Below are 20120 nucleotides of genomic sequence, written 5' to 3'. Positions count from 1 at the left end.
CCGTTCTGTTTATCATGGAATTTTTGCATTATTGTTTAAATTATGCATTAAAATATTATGTATCTTGATTACTGAGCTTTTTGGTACCTCCTTAAATAGTGACATCTGTGACAAGCACCTCACTTTCCTCACCCTAATCCCAGCTTGTCAAACAGATTAGAGTTATGTGCCTATGGTCCCCACTGGCTTGATAAAATTAGATCAGACTAAGCAATTGCTCCTTTATTTTTCTCTCTCTAAACCTGAGAAGGAGGCCAAGTTCTACAGCTTAAGTTATCACCCATTCTGCCCATGAACCTGCCAAATATATCATTCTTTGAAACAGCCCTTTTTGTGAAAATAAATTTTTCATGGCCAAATTAGTTTTGTAAGTGATCGGTTGAACAGAGGTAAACAGGTAATACTTGAGAACGTCTAGGAAGATATGCTAGATGTGCTAATGTGTACTGATGTGCCAGTATATACTGTGACTCTCTGAGGTAGGTGGAGCCTGCAGTATTTTTCATATTTGAGAAAGAAAGCACCCTTTCAAGGACAATCCAACTCAGACATCCAGGGAAATGTCTAGAAATCTTGGGGAAGAGATCTCAATAAACTGTCTCAGAGAAGATGCACACAGCTTGTGAGAAGGTAAATTGATAATAGGCGTGCTGACACAATCTAAAAAATAGTGTCACAACAGAAAGTTGAAAATAGCTCACTTGCCTCTCTGAGGGAAGAAAGTTTACGTTGCATGATTTAACATCCTCCTGTTGTTAGATAGCACACAGCTTCGTGTAGGATAGAGTAAGAGAAATGTGAGTTATTGTTCACAATCCTTTTATAGCTGATATTCCTTCATTCACAGAAAAGTACCATTTTGTTAATTTCATTTTAACTTTCACAAAATCATCATGTAGAGTTGAAAGACAGGGTCAAAGCTGGCTTTACAAGAAGGAGGAGAAATGAATTGAAATCGATTAATTTGAAGGCATGGAAAAAGGCTTCTCTCTCAGCATTATAATTGTGAGATCCATTTCTCTGGGTGAGCCAAGGTGCTGGAGTTTCTTTTTTGTAGATATTGGCAGGTCAGCTGTTTTATAGACATCCCATTATAAAGAGTAGATCAAGTTTATTGGTTGCTCCCCATATGCCAGACCCTCTGCTAATCACTTATGTAGATTATACTTTTTAATACATATGACAGTCCCATGAAGTAGACACTATATTACCCCCATTTTACTCAAAAGGAAATTAGGTTCAAAGAAGTTAGGTCACTTGCCAAACTCACAAACCTAGTAAACAATGGAGCTTGGATCATAAACCAAGCAGTCTGACTTGAGTTGGCTCATAACCACTAGAGGCTAGAACCTTAAAATCTTTGCCTTCTAAGTATCAGCAGGTATTAAGTTGGCATCCAACTGGCAGCAAGTTTGGGGGGAATACAAACCTTTCCAGCTAGGACCAACCTAAATAATGCAAAGGAATTAAAGAACAATCGAGAAAAGTGGTGGCAGGACCATCAGCATCAACATAATAGCTTCACACTTTCCATGTGTACAACAGTCAAAGAGAAAAGAGGGAAAAGCACCCCATGCCATGGTGGAGTTGTCATATTAAGAGTATCACTTTCTAGGAAAATAGAAGATTAAATCCATACCACATCATATCCACAAACTTTCAGAGAAAGAAAGATACTTAGAGGTAAATAATTCTCAAAATCTGACTATGGCAAAGACATTGACTCTACTCCCCAAACCCATGTCCTCCTCCACATTTCTTAGCTCCTTTCCACTAAGGCCATGTGATGAGGTCTGACTGATGGATTTGGCAAAGATCTAAGAACTAGTGCATGACCCTTCAGCTCTTCTTTTCGCCTCCTGCAAGGACATAAACATTTCAATGGCAGAGCCAATGACAGAGTATCTTGGTTTGTTACTGCAAAGAAGACATCTTTTGAATAATATTCCGTTATATGTACATACCACACATTTTTTATCTATTCATCCCACGATGAACACTTAGGTTGTTTCCATATCTTGGCTATTGTGAATAATGCTGCAATGAACATGGGGTGCAGTTGTATCTTTGAGATCCTGTTTTCATTTCCTTTGGATATCTACCAAGAAGTGGGAATGCTGGATCATATGGTGGTTCTATTTTTAATTTTTGGGGAACCTCCATACTGTTTCCAAAGTGGTGGCACCAATTTACATTCCCATGAACAATGCAAAGGATTCCCTTTTCTCTACTTCTTCATGGAATCTAAAAAAGCTGAACTCCTAGAAACAGAGAGTAGAATAGTAGGAAGAGGGGAATAGGGAGATATTAGTCGAAGAATACAAACTTTCAGTTATAAGATGAAGAAGTTCTGAGGATCTAATGTAAAGCATGGTGATTCTAGTTAATAATACTGTATTATATACTTGAAAGTTGCTAAGAGAGGAGATCTTAAATGTTCTCACCACAAAAAGTAACACAGTAATTATGTGACTTGATGAAAGTGCTAGCTAACCTATGTTGGTAATCATATTGCAATATATAAGTGGATCAAATCAACATGTTGTGCACCTTAAATTTATACAATGTCATACAATCATATCTCAATAAAGTTGGAAAAAATAAAATAAAAAAAGAAGACATCTTCTCTGGAGAGTCATCTAAGCAGTGGATTTGTGAGTAGGAACAAACTTTAATGTGCTAAGTTTCTGAAATTTCATTGTTAATTACTTACCACAGCACTACATAGCCTGTACTGATAAATGCATTGTATCAGGATCACCAAGAAAGCAGCCCAAAAATAACAGATTATAGGCCCACACTCCAGTCTACAAAATCAAACTTCCAAAGATGGAGTATGGATCGCTGTCCTTACAAATCTAGGATATTCTATTGATTAGCAGTTTTGAGAAACACTGTTACAGACACTTATGCTAGTCCCATTCAGCCTTCCAAGCTGTTTCCTCTCCAAAACCTACCATTACAGATAGAAAAACACAAAAGGAAACCCACAGATGGTGAAGCTAAGCCTTGGGTGTCCCGGCACAGGACAGAGAGGAGCATGGGTCTGACCACCAGCTTTGCTATTTCCTTCTGGTATGGCATTTGGCAAACTTTTTAACCCTTCTGGACCTACTTTTTCTCATCTGGAAATTAGAGCTAAAAATAGCATCTACTTCTGGGGTGATGGACATATCTTCTTGATTGGAGTATTGGATACACAAATGCATATATTTGCCAAACTTTTGAAATTACACGGCTAAGACGTGCATCTCACTGAATGTAAGTTTTACAATAAGAAGAATAATAATAGTAAATAAAACAGCACCTACTTGGCGGAGGTGTTGGGAAGATTAAATCAGATAACCACAGAGAACACTTAGCATGATGTCCGGCATCTTTTGGATGTCTGGCTACTATTAGCTATCATTATGTTTATACTATGTGTTACGTATTATTTATCATGTATCATTATCCACATATCCTCCAAAGTTACACATACCTAAAGCCACGGTAGATTTGGAAATGGGAAGAGAACTCAGACTATTTCAGATTGTAAATTTTGTCCTTGAGGTGTATTTGTTCATGTTTTAAGTGCATAAGGTCTCTTTACCAAAAATACTTCGAAAAGCAAATTTCATACTTACTCTGCGAGTTTCTTACAGAATGTTTTGGATTCACACCTCAGCTTATCCATGACTCACAATTTTGCAAATGGTTCATGCTCCAACACACAATATATATTTTGTTATGCCTTTGCTATAATTAATCAAGCAAAAAATGAGTATTACATTTCCTAATGACAACTTTGTGCCCGCAAAGAAAAACCTCGCCACAATGTTAATACCATCTACATAGCCACCTGCATCAAAATGCACAATCCTTAACCCCAATTCCAAGCCTTAATTGCCATAGGCCACAATAATAAAGGATTTTTTAAAAAAAAAAATACAGTTTCTCTAGGTTTTCGCTTTGAGAAACGCAACACGGCCTAATGATATATAACACATAGAGAACAACAGGATAAAGAATACCACGCATTACAAATCTGTTTGGAAAGAGACAGATTAAGTTGCTACAAATTTTAATTTACTGGAACCCAAGAAAATGCACTTAACAATGATAGACTTTAAGAATAAAAGTTTTTGTTGTAAGAAATGTGTGAAATGTAATATAGACTCTTCTATCAAGAGGACCCCAAGAAAAAGTATTTATTGAGTTTCTACTCTGTGCCTTGTTCTGTGCTAGAAATCCTGGGGATGCAGACAATGAAAAAAGCAAAATTCCTTTCCTAAGAAACTTAACACTTTGCATTGGGAATGCTGCCTACAGTTGGGGTTTTGATAAGTTGCCAGTCTCTTGTCTCAACAACAATAGCGACAACAATAAGGACAAGCTCTGAGATTAAAAACCTGAACATAAAATAAATGATAAATATGATCATCACAGAGAAATAAGTGACTCCTGGGCAACAGAAAGATTTGGACGTAGCAAAATTGCTTATGTTAACATATTTGAAGAAAATTATGGCTACCAAAAGAGAGAGGAGCAAGAGATGAGAGAGACAGATTCCCAATGTGCACAAGGTATGCGGGGGGTGATGGTGGGGGGAGTCCAGACACACCCATGTGGACCTCTCTCTCCTTGGACAATGCTAATCCTGTTGCAGGGACGGCACGCAGGCTATGAGTCTGACGCCATGGACCACGTGGGACCATCCCTGTGCTATCCTTCTTCATTTGTGAAGCTCCCCAAAATCTAACATTGCAGCAGGTCTTTTCATGCAATTCCCAGCATACACACACACACACACACACACACACACACACACACACACTTCTTAGACTTCTCCTTGTTACTAACTTCATCAACATGTTTAGTGTCTTATGAGTAGTTGATAAAAGTTGGCTTTCCCATAGGAAGATAGTAAACACATGTTGAGTATTTATATTGTTATCTTTTTGTTTAATCCTATTAACAACCTCAAAGCTAGATATCATTATCCCATAATCATGTGTAACCTAAATGTCCTCTCCTCTTTTAGTTTACAAGCTGCAGAGAAATATTCGGTTTCACCAATGACCACTCAGATTTATAACTCAGCCCCTCTATAATATCCCACCCCCCAAAACAATCCATTGTCATAAAAGCATTATCAAACATGATGACACTTACTGATGGTGTTTGGGAGGAGAATAAAGAGGAGAACTGATATTGCATTTATGTGAAAAACAAAATCTCCCTTAGACACTCCTCTTCTCCACAGTCAGCTCCTAGCTCAGATGCCAGTGGAAGCACCTGAAGTTGTATGATACAGCAGCCCAGTACAACTTAGATCTGCCTTGACTCTGACTCCCAGTTTTTCAACTCTCAACCATTCAAGGTGCTCAGTCAAAGCCAAACATTCTCCTGGAGCTGTGGTGTCCTTGAGAAGGCAATTTAGGTGCCATCTTTCTCCACTTGAGTATTTTCTTGCCGCTCACCATCCCTTCCACGTATTATTCATTTCTTTGAAACACATATGGGGCTCCACTTAGGAGAAATTCTGGTGAACGAAGTTGTCTTCATTCCCTTACAAGTAGTTGGGACTGTGAGCTTCTGCTTTGTCCAGATTGCCTCCATTTAACATTGAGATAACTCAAGTGTTAGGAAAACACAATAAATGTCCTAATCGATCATCATTTCTGGGACTGAATTCTTGGAAGTGAGAAGCTGAAGATCACAATACACTGAATTCGAAGAATGCAAAATTAGATTACCCTGTAACGTCACTGGAGGGCCTCCAGTCAGCATTTCCCTAGTAACGCTGGAATTTGCCATGTGCCTTTCCTTCCACCTACGTGAGAAAGGAAAGTAAATGCAAAAGGGAAAAAAAACCCAGTAGTACAAGACAGCACATGATTCCAAATCTAATCTTGAGATGCAGAGGAGAACTTCTGTAGGAGCTTTAGAGCGAACCCCAGCAATCAGAGAAACGCACAAAGACTTCTTAGCGGTAGTAGATCTTGAAAGATGGCTGGAGAATACACGACACATGAAGAGAACTTCAATATAACAAAATAGGCACAAGGATTTTTTATATACTTTCCATACATTTATTTCACTGGGGCTGGGATGACTGTTCAAATCAGCTCATCCAATTAGGGTTTTTAAGTTACTTGAGAGGAAGAGACTATCTCTATCAAAATTGCTTAGAATCATCTGTTTTCAGACACGTTTAATTTTATTATTCTTGATGTACTGACGATATACTTAAATCTTCTCACCATCTTTGATCTTCCAATCCTATTAAAGTTCTTCTACTTACTCTACTTAATTCATTTTGAGAAGATGTGTATGAGCCAAACAAAAATTGATCTATTCTCATGTGACTGTGAGGCAGCTCTTCCTATGAAAGGCACAGTGGCCACAGAATTAAATGGATTCATCAGAGAAAGAACCAAGCAAGCAAATCTGTCATTGACGATTGCAATCCTTACAATCAGCAGTGGATAGCTAGATACACAAGAAATTAGAACATTTCAGGAACAATCATCTTTCCCCAAAATAAATCTAGCTTAAGCCTAGGATTATTATATGTTACTTCTCTGCTTCAATTTCCTTTTTTCTCCTCTCCTCTTCTTCCATCTCTTTTCTTCTCCCCAATCCTCTCTATAAAACAGAAAGAGAAATTATTTTGTGGTCAGACACACATGGGCTTGAGCATTACTATCTGGCTAACCAGGAGCAGAGTATTTCACCTTCCAGAGCCTCAGTTCCTGACAATTGCAAAATGAGGTTGATAACATCAGCCATTCAGGGTTGCTGTGCAGGTTAAATGACATAATGTAGGCAAAATGCAAAATTTCTAGCAAGGGAATATGTACCTTTGACACAGTAGCTACCCTGGAAATAGTATCTATTATATGACAATTAATAGTAATTGCCATAGTAGTGGTGGGGTTTTTTTGTTTGTTTTGTTTTTATTTTATTTTTTTAAAGATTTTATTTTTTTCCTTTTTCTCCTCAAAGCCCCCCGGTTCATAGTTGTATATTCTTCATTGTGGGTCCTTCTAGTTGTGGCATGTGGGATGCTGCCTCAGCTTGGTTTGATGAGCAGTGCCATGTCCACGCCCAGGATTCAAACCAACGAAACACTGGGCCTCCTGCAGCAGAGCGCGTGAACTTAACCACTCAGCCACGGGGCCAGCCCCCATAGTAGTGGTGGTTTTAACATTAGTAGAAATAAACTTTTGTCCAAGACATATGGTAGTCTAACTAGACTTGTTACAATTTCCATTAAAATTTATACTGAGATGAGATCATAGTGTTCCCGAAATATCCTCTCCTACTCACAGCAGAAGTTCCCTGGGAAATATGACAACACCTGTCAGATGGACGTGTGGCCCAAGTTCCTATGCCTGAAGTGAACCAAAGCTCTCTATTTCGAGGGGCACGAGATCCAGTGGCAGAGAGCTTTCCAGCCAGATATCCTTCCTTAGACTGAGCAGCATTCTTTCTCCCTCCTCGAAGTTTCCATCCGCTAGTCCCAGTTTTGTGTCCCCTGGGGCCAAGCAAAATGAATCTACTCACGCTTCTTCATGACAGCCCCTTAGAAATTTGAACAAAGTGATCATGTCCCCTCAGAGCATTCTTTTCTGCAAACTATACACTCAAATAATTTCTCACATTCCAAGCCCTTCATTGTCCTGAATGTCAATGTGACACCCAAGACTGAAAACTCTAACACCATCTATGGCAGAACACAGAGAACAGAGAACCATCTATGATCTGCACTATGAGTTCATCATTGCAGCTAAATGAGTTGCCAATCTCTTTGTGTTGAAACTTATCAAGTGTATGATTAAGCAAAATATCCAGATCTATGATGTGCCTCTGTATGTGTGTTTGCCTGGGTAAGTCGTATACGTACTTGTGTACACGTTTCCCTCTCTCCCTCTCACTTCTCTCGCTCCTGCTAGAGAAGATCCTTGTAAATGGCTTCAATTTCACATGAATATTATGAGAATTAAATGGGTTTACATGTAAACTGCTTAGAATGGTGCCTAACCCACATAAGCACTAAGTGAATGCTAGCTGTTATTATTATCTTATCCTCACACGCATTGGTACAGTCCATTTGCCAAGGGCTGTGATAGATTCTGGGGATACAAATGATGTATAAAATATGGCCCCTACCCTTAAACAAATAAGAGTCATGGGAGAAAATTTTTTTTAATGATGGGTTAAGTAGTGTATTGGAATTAGGCACGTGGTGCAGCGTATGGAACACAAAGGAAAGATATTACGTTCATACTGGTGGTTGCGGAGAGGGAGGGACAAGGAGTATCAGGGAACTATTCCTGGAGGTTAGGATACCTGAGCATGGAATTTTCAAAGAATAAATTGGAATTAGCCAGAGCATAAAGCGGCAAGCTTGTTCTAAGCATAGGGGAAGAGTAGAGGATGATGCTATGGGCATTTGGAGCTGGGGAAAGTTTGATAGGTTTCCATGCATTTGGCTTCAAGATATAGATGCATTGTAAAATGCTAAACATCCAATTTACAGGAGGTTATCATCCTATCAGACTGAATGCTTGTCAGTCTACATCTGAGAAATACCAAGGTGTACCAGAATGAAAAAGCTATATGCAGACACCCAAGCTGCACAAGGTCTAAGCTGTATGACCTTGGCCATGCAGTTCATCACCTGGCATTGTAGTTTCTTCATCAACAAACTGGGTGTAATGAGACTTCGCAATAATATGAGGAAGGCATCTCCCCTCTAGGAACTGATTAGGATGCTGCTGCCACTACTGCTGGTGGCGTTTTCCATTTATGACATGATCTTTAAGACAGACATTGGCCAAATAAAACATATAAGTATTCTGAAAGTCACACTGTTAACAGAAAGAAAGTAAAAGATGTTTATCATGGAAAAGCAATTACTGGGTGCTGGGCATGAGGGTGAGAAACAGGGTTAGGAGGAAGGGGGTGGAAAAGACTGTTATTTGCAGCTGCCTTTCTGCTTTGAAATCATACCCTCTATTAAGTGATGCTCTGACTAAATTTCTCTACTTCTTCCACCAGAATCTTTTGGAAATACACAAACTTTTAGCCAAAAAAATAGTCTTCTTCATTTTAGACACCTGCCACATCTAAAACAGTTTTATCTGGTGATTGATTATTTTGTCGCGCATCTTCCAATGTTCGCATCTGTGACTCATCTGACTTGAAGAAATCAGGCTGTCTGGGTGCATTTCCCCCCGTCGGGTGATGTAAGCCAAGCTACAGGAGGAGAGCACTTCAGACTGCAAACACCCTCGGCAACTTTTGCTTCTTTAGATGAACATTTCTTAGTCCATCAAGAATTGCTAGTATTAAACACTAAATGATGACTATACGTCCCATTGCAGAGAACTATTGATGCTATTTGGGCCAGTTAATGTATTTCGCTTTTTATCTATTTTCCCTCCATATTCTATACCAAAACCTCTTTTGAAGAGTTGGCGTGACGTAGGTGATTTTCGTTCCTCCTCTTCTGTTCTCATCCCTCTTCCAGGATTCCTTCTTCAAACGTCCTCTTTGGCAGTAAATTTAGCACACATTTATTGAACACCTACCCTATGCCCATATGTTTGAGATACAGTGATGAAGTATCAATAATTGTTGGCCTCTAGATATCTCTTGCAGAGAGACAGGGGTGAGACGGACAAGCATAGGAAATAATACACCGTGGCAAGATCAAATTATAGACAAGACTCTCTGTGGGAAGGGAAAGATCAGGGGATATTTTTCTGAAATGTTTGATCCTTTAGCTCAGTTCTGAAAAATGAAAGATAATGAGGAGTAGCAGGGAGAGGAGAGGGGAGCAGAGGGAGAAAAACATTCACTGAGTATTTATTATATTCTAGGCACTGTGAATTGTCATCTTCCTAAGATTCAATAATTCTCTGAAGTAGGTACAGATGTTATTATCTTTTTACAGTTGTGGTAAACTGAGGCTCACATAGGTAAAGGGTTTTCCCTTAGCAAGGAAGGGCCATAATCAGAATTCAATCTTGGGTAGCTCAATTTCCAAGCCCATTGGCTATGCGATGGAATTCTGCTGCCTCCCGTGATAGGAGCAGAGAAGGATAAAATAGGGATAGACAATGATGTGGACAACTCAGTCAGGAAAGACAACAGGTGAGAATCCTTGGATGTCATCAACAGCAACGAATTGTTGACAAATGGCCCTGAGTGGCAACATCAGGGGGCCCGGCTGCCCTTTGCACTCAGCTCTGGGGTAAACTGAATGCTTCTGAGTGTCTTCTGGCCATTATCACTGCCCCATGTCCTATTTTACCTCTGTCTCAGGACAGGACTTCAACTGACACAGAATCAATATAAATGTATCCTTTGGACAAAGATTTAAAAAAACTGTGCCTGGAGTGATCGTAATCAGTAATCATGGGCTTTTAGAGGGAGAGAGAAACATACAAGTCTTTTGGACAAACCTCTTTGTCTTAGACAAGAAGTGGCTCAGAGCAAGGGAACTATTTGCCTAAAGCCAGAGTCCAGAATCCTGGTCTCCTGCTCAGAGCTGAGTGATTTCTCTTTTTAACGAATTAAACCTCAGGTGACACTGCCCTCCTGACTCAGGAGGGTATTTGTGGGCACAGGAAAGGAGAACAGCCTAATGCCCAAAATGCTTTCCTAAAACTGCAGGTTGGAGAACCTTACCTCCCTCCCCGGCTCATCCTCCAGATGGCTCCTAGTCAATAATAAGCTTGAGACAGTCGCATGAGAATGACCCTTGACATCTTTCTTTCTCTCGCCTGCTATAACCAATTCAACACACAGTCCTGCTTCCATTTCCAAAACACGTCTAGAACACGCCCCTTCTTTGCTGCCACTGCCTTAGTCCAAGCCAGCAGCCCTTGTCTCCTGGTAAACTGCAACCAGTCTTTACACATCCATTCATGCTCTCAGTTAGCCGTAACGCTCTTTGTCAACAAATACAATCAGAACACTCCTGCTTAAAAAAAAAAATTCCACGACTGCCCACTGCATTTGAGTCAACGGTTCAGGATTCTTTCCTTATCCTACAAAGTCCTGGCTTATCTGTCTCTGTGTAATTCCTCAGAGCTCATTAAGCATCAGTCTTACTGATCTTTATTAGTTCAGCAAACGCTCCAAATTCCATCTTGTCTCAATGCCCTTACGCAGTCTATCCCTTCCATGGAATGTTCTCTTCCTACACTTATCCCAGCTAACCCTTCTGCAAATTTTAATTCTCAGCTTAAAAAGAATACCTTTAAGGAGGTCTTCACTTACTTCTCCTTACAACCTCTCCCATATAAATTAGTTCCCCAGTTATATTCCCTTATAGGCTCTGAGCAATTAAATCACATTTAATTATTCATTTATTAGCAAACTATTTGACTCTGAGTAAGCTGTTGAGTCTCTGAGCTTTCCTGTCCTCACCTAAAAAATGGGCATAAGAATACTTAGTCTGTAGAGTAGTTTTAAGGATTAGAATTAAAGTACTTAACAGGCATTCATTGAAAAGCTATTAAAAGTGTTATTCTTAAATTCTACCCATGCCCAGAACAAAACTCTGTCCAATGGGGAATCAATCACAGCTTAAGCCCAGAACTAAGGTGACTGTCAATCAGAATAGAGAGACTGTCTGGAATATTGTTTCCAAGAAGAAAGCTCTTGAGACACCTGTGTATCATACCGCATTCTGTTCTGACCCACGTGTGCTCTGTGGAAACACTATTAGTTCTCAGCCACCAGAGGCAATCGAATAGGGAGAGGGAAATACACACAACAGCTAGAGAAAGCACTGAAGTACGCACGGCCTACATTGTGTAATTTTATCTATCTTAAACTGAGGGCACTAAAGAGAGACTTTTTAAAAAGCTTTCTCCATTGGGTAAGGATGATTTCTGCCTTCCTCTTCTCAGCACTGATAGTCAAAGTTTCAATGTTCATGAAAATTGCAACACAGAGCTCTCTTAAATCCTGTTGTCCAAATTGTACACTATTTGCAAAGTAAGCCAGTATCAATCTTGACTAACATTTCCAATGGTTCTCCTGGAGTGCAAACACATTTAAATGTGCTTATTCACAAGTTTAAAAAAGAACGTAAATGTATGCACATACGAACATTGAAATAGCCTTCTGTGAGGCATTTTAATAAGCCAGTCCCTCAGTCCATACCAACAAACTAGAATTAGCTATCAGATGCAGAACTGTCATTCTGCATACCTGTAATTCATTTCAGGAAATTCATATGTTCTAGAAAAGTTGTCTGCATGCCACCATTTTGTAAATTGGATTATAGTTTTAAAACACCCAAGAAAGTAGCTATTTTAACTAGCTTTCGAATGAAACCTTTGGTAAAGTGAAGAATCATTTTTGTAATGTGAATAATTGGCATCATTAAATTCGCTTTGTAAACAAAGGACACTCGTACCTTGTTTAGATTCAAGTGAATGATCCATCTGCTCTTGGTTTGGGGATTCGTTCACTCAGTTAGCATTTTCCATGTGCTTACTATGCATGTATTCATCCTACAAATATTTACTGAGTGCTTACCATATGTCTGGCACCGTATTAGATGCTCAAGATACGGGAGTGAACAAGAGAGATGATGGACTTTGCGCTCTTAAAGCTTGTACTCTAGTGGGGCAAGATGACCAATAAAAACAGCTAAATAAAAATATGCAATACAGGGGCTGGCCCCGTGGCCGAGTGGTTAAGTTCGCGCGCTCCGCTGCAGGTGGCCCAGTGTTTCGTTGGTTCGAATCCTGGGCGCGGACATGGCACTGCTCGTCGGACCACGCTGAGGCGGCGTCCCACATGCCACAACTAGAAGAACCCACAACGAAGAATACACAACTATGTACCGGGGGGCTTTGGGGAGAAAAAGGAAAAAATAAAATCTTTAAAAAAAAAATATATGCAATACAATTTCAAGTAGACATACGTGCTATGAACAAGAATAAAGCAGTCTAAAGGGATAGAAAGCGAGGGGCTACAGGGGACTGGAGTGTGGAATGGTGCTTCTGCTGATGGGAAAGCCAGGGAAGTCCTGGTTAAACAGGCAAAACAAGGGAGCAAACCATGAGAAAGAGTAGAGGCAGGGTGCTCCCAGCAGAGGGAACAGCAAAAGCCAAGGTTTTGAAGCTGGAGTACACTTGTGTGTGGACAATAGCAGGAAAGTAAGTGTGGCCTGATTGATCAAGGGCGAGACTGGAAGATGGGCCAGGTGGCCAGCTTATGTTGCACCTTCCAGGCCATGCAATGGAGGCAGGCATGAGCCAACTTTTCTCACCACCAGCAGAAGCAGGAAATGCATGGCCCTCAGAATCCACAGATTTCTGCCCACCAAGGAAAGGGATGGTTTTTTCCAAACAGATCAACATGTTTATATCTTTTTTCTTATACCCTCCTTTTTCCTCTCTTGCCTTCTCTGCTTCTATTGCCCTTCCCTCCCTCTCTCTCTCCCTTCCTTTCCTCCTTCTATGAATATTTATTGTGTACTTACTGCATTCCAGGCACTGTTCCTAGGGATCTGATGAACGCCCTCTGCCTGGGGTATAGAGGAAAGTTCTCCCTTTTACCCACATCCCTCCCCATCATATCAAGACTAGAATCTGTTGCATGAGCTTCTCCACTGAAATGCAGGCAAGTGGGACAACTTGTGAGTCAAACACACGTAGGTTGGAATCCTAGCTCTAATACCTATCAGTTGTATTATTCTGGGCAGTGCATATAATTTCCTTGTTGTCTTAATTCTCTCATCTGTAAAAAAGGAATAATAATACAGACTTTGAAGGAAGTTTTTGAGCATTTCTAGTTTTATATATAAGTTAGTGATTATTTTTATTACATTATTATTTCTGCTTGCTTTCTTCCTTTCCAACTTAAATCTCAAAGTAAACAAAGGCTTCGTATACTAAGGCTTTATATAAGGCTGAAATCATCTTCTGAGACTCTGTCTCCCCTAGTGTTCTAGAACATCATATTCATGATTTTAGGATACAACCCAAGGGATCTGACAGCCCAGGATGACCCAGAAGGGAAGCATGATGGAAAGCTGTTTCTGCCCATGGGCGACCGTATTAAATGGCCCCAACTCTTCACCTATCCACACTCTCTACCACGCTTTGCCACTATGAAATTCCTCTCACTTAAAAAGCAGATCATATTTCTTTACCCCTTAACCTTTGTTCTGGCCATGTGGTATGCTTTGGCCAACAAAATAAGGTAGCAAAGAGAGTTTCCAGCTCTAAGCTTACACCTTAAAAGGCCCCGCAAACTTTTGCTTGACGGCCTGTGCAGTTGCCATCACCATGCGAATGTGCCCAAGCAAGGCTTAGGAGGAGGGTGAGAAATACAGGAAGCTGAGCCAACTTGCCCTAGCCCAGCCCAGTCCAGACCAGGCCAACCCACAGATGTATGAGAGTAAATAATTGTTATTTTAAGTCACTGAATGCTGGGACCATTCATAATCTAGTATTGTTATTGTGGTAATATTTGACTGACATACTAGCCTTAATTTAATCAATACAGTTATTAATTAAAATGATCAATTAATCAAATATATTTATTGGATTTCTATATTTAATACACCAGGTGCTGGGGATACAGATATAAACTAGGAGAGTATCATCCTTGCCTTTGGGAAGCTTATAGTCTAGGTAAGGGGGAAAGACAAAGAAATGCTACTGGCAAGAGTTAAAGAGAGAATGTTTCCGAGACAAGGGGACGCCTGGAGTCAGCCTTTAGCCTGAGATGATTGGCTGACTGGTCCTAGTGGTGGGAAGGGGAATTGCATCTATGAGATGCTTTCATTTTAATGAAAAGTAGGACTTAAAAACCCCAAAATTTCAGCTCTGGAAGGATCCTCCCCAGAATTTATTTTGAGTCAGCTCTCGTTTACTGTTAGGGGAACTGAGGCTCAGAGAAAGGGAATGACTTATTCAAGGTGACTCAAGGAATTTGTGGCTGATCTAGGACATGAACCGAGGGCCCCTGCCCCCAACGTTGGCACATCTAATTCTATACGAGCCCGGACAGGCCTCAAAGTGTCAGTAAATTTTGAACTGCCATAATATTCTTGACCAGAAGTTTTATTACTAACACCATTTAAGATAAGATTAATCTCCATCCTTATTATAATTCATAATTGTAACATGACTTTTTTGCTCAGGTGATTTGAGGTGTGATAATCAGACCTCATAATTAATAATAGTAATTAATAACTTTCATTTATTGAGCCTCTGCTCTCTTGCTTTAGGTATGTGGGTACATTTAATTCCTGCAACAATCTAGGCACAGACAACGAGCCCCAGTTTACAGAATAAGAAACTGAATCTCAGGGAGATAAAACCTTTGCCCAAAGTCATACAGCTAGTAAATGACAGAACGAGAAATCAAGCCCAGATCAAAGGGCTGTGGTCTTCCCACTTTTCTCTGCAGACTCTGCTATGGGAACCTCCACCTGCAATGTCTGGCTCAGAAACGGCATCCCTGTTCCATCTTTCTCCACTTTGCCCTCTGCCTGGGGAAAGAATGATAGGAGCCCACTGCAATGTGATAAAACGATCTCCCTGTTTAGATCTTGCCTCACTTTTTACACCATGTACCAAAGGATGCCTCCAGAGCAGGAAGCTTTGAGAAGGCCTGGGAGAGCCTGGGGCTTCTAAGTGGAAACAAGGAACTGACTCAGCAGGGCCTGGCTATCTTCAGAGTCTGAGGACAGGCACATCAAAGGAATGAGAGCCTGGTACCTTTGATGGAGGAACCAACAGGAAATTATCAGCCTCGTGCTGACAAGGACAAAGACAAGAAAAGGCCCATTTGGGCCTCATCTCTGTCTGGATTGGAAGAGGCAGGAAGCAGAGGGGACTGCAATCCTGGCTCCAGAGCAACCATGAACCCTGGCTTCCTCTGACGAGCAAGGTGAAGGAAAGGTGAGGCAACTTAAGATAAACACCCAAACTTTTGGCTGCCTGGATGAACTGAATCTTTTAATTCAAGCTGTCAGTGGGTTCTTTTTTTCTCTTTTCCTTTTTTAATCGAAACTGTAGTCACACAATACTCCACCCAAGTGCCTGATATGGATTTCTAAGACAGATCCTAACATAGTCATAAAAACTCCCCTCTGAAATGTGCACTTTGTACTGTGTCTATGTGTAGGTGTGTTCAAAATGTCACGAACTGGAATGCCTAACTCTGGTTCCCAGGAATTAATCATTTAGAAGAGTGAAAGGGGGGAATTAACTTGCTTTAACACTTAGAAGACTCTCCTAAGTAGTCGCCAAAATAGAATTGCTGAATAAAAATATGGTTTTCTTTCCATAAGAAATAGAACTCCTATCTTTTTTTTTTTTTTTTACATTTTTCTCTCTAGAATTGCCTTGTAAAAAGTTTTCCCACTGGGGCTCAGCTGCAGGTTACAGATACTCTGGGAATAAAGGCATGAAAGGAAATTTCTTTTTGCCTTTTTTTTTGGTTACAGTTCAATGATTTTTAGTAAATGTATATATTTGTGCAACCACCATGATTATCCAATCTTAGGGTATTTTCATCACCCGGCAAATTTCCCTCATGCCCATTTGCAGTCAATTCCTCTTCATCTCCTTAGCCAGGACCATCATTGGTCTGCTTTCTGTCTATAAATTTGCCTTTTCTGGACATTTTATATAAATGGAATCCCACAATATGTGGCTTTTGCATCTAGCTTTTAGCAGGTTTTTAAAGTTCACTCATGACGTAACATGCATCAGTATTTCATTTCTTTTTAATGCTGAAGACTATTCCATTATATGGATGCCTTACATTTTGTTTACCCACAGCTGCTGGACATTTGGATTGCTTCCAGATTCAGGCTACAATGAATAATGCTGCTGTAAACATTCAGGTACATGTCTTTGTGTGGATACATGTTTTCAGTTCTCTGGAGCAGAATCCCAGGTGTGGAATTGCTGGCTTGTGCAAAGGAACACTGACTGCTGTACACTGGGCTCCATCTGATTCAGGTGTGCAATGTCTGGGGAAATCTAGCAAGCAATTGGCAACTCACTTTTTAAAATCCGCTGATGCTGTCATTCACAAAAGGGATGGCCTAAAAGAAACAAAAAGCAGTTGTCATTTGATGAATTCTGAACAGAAGGCAGAGGGCAAAAGCCAGCTAATGTCAGATTATAGGTGACCAGGCTCACCCTTGAACTTGCCTCCCAAATGGAAATGATGCAAGTTTTCTCATGGATCAAGTGATGTCCTCACTATCACAGATCCTGCACATCATTGTGTGTGTGGAATTAGATTGACATGGTTTCACATTCTCTTTACCTCCATGTAGATAGGATGAGAAAATTTAGACAACAGTTAGTTGCCAAACAAGATCAAAGGCCAAGTATATCTGAGGGAGAGTGGGACCCTCCTGCCTTCTTTGCTGGGTAACCTCCTTTGTAAGAGGAAATGGCAAGGTCAGAGCACCATCACTATATTGTGGCAGGGAGTGTGGAGGCTTTAGGAGGTAGCCTCAGGGGACTTTGGGGGGTGGCCTGGGGCATATTCAAAGTTTTAGGGCTTAGAGAAGACTGAAGAGGCAGATGAAAAGAAAGGACCAAAGCGGTTGAGAGAGGAAGCAAAGCAGAGTGAAGAATGGGCTCAGTCTGGGTCAGGTACCAACCTGGGGAGGTGGCCTCGCGACTCCTTCGCCCGGGGCATGTGTATGGAGGGGGGAGAGGGGAGAGTTGCCGCATCCAGTGTCCAGAGGCTTGACACCTTGGAGGCCTTTAGGGGAGGCGGGGGTAGAGGAGCAAGGGAACCTCACAGCTGAAAACTTGGCACACCCCTCTCCCAGCCGAGGACTGGGAAGTTTAAAGGCCATGGCCACTCGGAGGACGAAGGATGCGTCCGCTCCGCGCAGGACGCCGGAGGGAGGCAGCATCGGGCGCCGCCGGCAACCCGGAGTCGCCGAGAAGAACGCGGGCCGGGCGGAGAGGCTGGAGGTGGGACCCGGAGAGCCTCGCCCCGCCCGCCGCCCCCGCGCCGCGCGGATCCCCCGGAAGCTCGGCGCGCTCCCGGACCCAGGGCTGGAGGCCCGGAGCCTGAGGGCGGGGTTCGGTCCCCCTCTGTCCTGGCTCTCCGTCCCTTCCCCGTTCGCGCACGTCCGAGGCTTTCTCTTCCTTCTTTTCGTTAACTCCTTTCCGTTAACTCCTCTGGGCCTGCCTGCCCTCCGCGTCCCGCTTACCCTTCTCCTTCGCGGGCCTGTCACTGTCCCCTCCTTCCGCATCCTCATCCCCGTCCCTCCTGGAGAATTTTTTACCCTCTTTATGCATTTGCTTCTTCACCTTCCCTCTGCCTCTTCTTGTACCGCCACCCCTCACCCTGGAAACTTGTTCTAGCCAGGGGTCCCCACCAGGTCACAGTCGTTCCCCTCCACCCTCTGGACCGCAGAGTGTGCGGGTCCCCACTCCGCTCCCCGAACCAAGAGCGCCCCGCCCAGTCCCTGGCGGGATCCTGAAGCCTCGGCCCTGCCGGTCCTTTCTCCCGGCGACGCAAGGCCAGGAAGCCAGCCCGGGCTCCCTCCCTCCAGCGGGTCCTCCTTGAGGGGTAAAGAGGAGGACTGAGGGAGGATGCGGGCACTGCGCCCTCAGGGCCTGTCTTCCGCAGAACCGCACTCTCCACGGAGCCGGGCGGGCGTGCAGTGAGGGGGCCTGAGGCAACAAGTGACGCTACAGGCAGGGGCCCTTGGTACCTGCGGGAGGCGGAAGCCTAGGCATCCGAGGGACGCATGAGGCCGACCCTGGCGGAGCGTTCCTCGCGCCCCCCCTCCAGACATGAGGCATCGGAGGAGGGGGTGGGGGAGAATTGTAGAGAACGGAGACGTGGCTTTTCCCAAGTCCGAAGTCTCCCTCCCCCAGGTTTCATCGCCCGCGCCCCAAGCAGAGTTTGCAAGGGATGGGGGAGGGGACCCGCCGACGTGGAGCGATTTTCGGAAGGTAGAACAATTCGCTATTGCCTCCCCCGCTTGGACGATGCTTTCCCCCAGCCCACCATCCAGGCCTCCCGGGCAAGGGCCCAGCCCGACCAGCTGGAGCGGATTTGGGTGAAGGAGGAAAAAGGGGCTCCCATCCTTGCCCAGCTTCCCTCCGCCGCCCTCCCTGATTGGCTGTGCGTCTCTGGAGCCCAACTTCAGTCGCTCTAGACTCTGTCTGAGCCCCAAGGGAGCCGGAGTGCAGCGACCCAGGCGGGAGGGGCGGCCACGAATCCAGGGGTTGGCATCTCGGGGCCCCTAGGGGGAGGGGCGCGGACAGGGTCGTCCCCCGCAGCCTCTGCGAGGCCCAGCTCGCCGCGTCTCGCGGCCTCGGCTCCTCTCCGTCCCCCGCCCTTTCCTTCCCTCCCAACGGCTGCCTCCCCCCCCCCCCCCCCCCCCCCCCCCGCCCGCCCGCCTGCCCGCCCGCCCGCCAGCCCGCCACCTCCCCCCGGTTTCTCATTCCTGCCACTAGCGCGCTCGGCGGCTCATTCCGCGGCCACCGCCAGCCGAGGGGAGCGTCGCTAGCAGATGCCGCGGGGGCCGCTTGCAGCCGCCGCCGACTTGTGAATGGGACCCGGACTGGGGCCGGGGCTGACACCGCTGCGCTCGCCCTGCGCCAGGGACCGACGGCCGGAGCTCGCGCCCACGCTCCAGGGCCCCAGGTGAGGTGCGCCGCCGGTCCCTTCCTGCCGCCTGGATGGGGCTTCTTGGGGTGGGGGGTGGTCTCTGGATGAGAATGTCTTGGAGGGAGGTCTAACTGGAGAAGCTTTCACTAATGCAAAGCAGAAACGGAGGAGGGCGGGGGTACAGAAGATTTGTTTAAAAATCCAAAAGGGAGCAGGGAGCCAGCTGTGGGCGCAGGCAGCGCAGGGGGCAGAGGCGCCAGATGTGCGCTCCAGCCTCTCTCCCCGCTCGGGCCTCGTCTGGGGTCTGCGCTGAGGCCGCGGGAGAGGGGGTTTGCACCCGGCAGGGGCAGGAGACTACAGAGCTGCGCTCCGGACACGCCGCCAGCCCAGGTCGGGTCTCTGGGGAAAGTCGCCCCCGGCGCGGTGCCCTCCCGCCCGCCCGCGCTGCGCCTCTTTCCGAAAGCGGTGACATGACCGTGCTCTGCAGGGTT

General features: G+C 43.9%; 2 protein-coding genes across 3 annotated transcripts in view; one reads left to right on the top strand and one right to left on the bottom strand.

The window, feature by feature from the left end:
• Window positions 1-4982: 4982 nt before the first annotated feature.
• Window positions 4983-18285, bottom strand: LOC124251058 (uncharacterized). Of its 2 annotated transcripts, none has more exons than XM_046683493.1 (3): window positions 17654-18285; window positions 17042-17083; window positions 4983-6630 (listed from the first exon to the last, which is right to left on the bottom strand). In XM_046683493.1, the coding sequence occupies exons 1-2, from the start codon at window positions 18263-18265 to the stop codon at window positions 17045-17047; spliced, it is 651 nt and encodes a 216-aa protein (XP_046539449.1). In that variant the 5' UTR covers window positions 18266-18285; the 3' UTR covers window positions 4983-6630; window positions 17042-17044. The 2 variants fall into 2 exon arrangements, with proteins under 2 accessions (XP_046539449.1, XP_046539450.1); XM_046683494.1 differs by lacking the exon at window positions 4983-6630 and adding an exon at window positions 13500-13543.
• Window positions 18286-19492: 1207 nt separating this feature from the next.
• Window positions 19493-20120, top strand: part of CDH11 (cadherin 11) — a 145326-nt gene continuing 144698 nt past the window's right edge. The window contains exon 1 of the mRNA XM_046683684.1: window positions 19493-19665. The gene's annotated coding sequence lies outside the window, so the exon portion shown is untranslated. The remainder of the gene's footprint in view (window positions 19666-20120) is intronic.

This window comes from Equus quagga, chromosome 13 (genome assembly GCF_021613505.1).
Source record: "Equus quagga isolate Etosha38 chromosome 13, UCLA_HA_Equagga_1.0, whole genome shotgun sequence".
Classification (NCBI taxonomy): Eukaryota; Metazoa; Chordata; class Mammalia; order Perissodactyla; family Equidae; genus Equus; species Equus quagga.
This window is presented reverse-complemented; position numbering and strand designations above follow the sequence as displayed.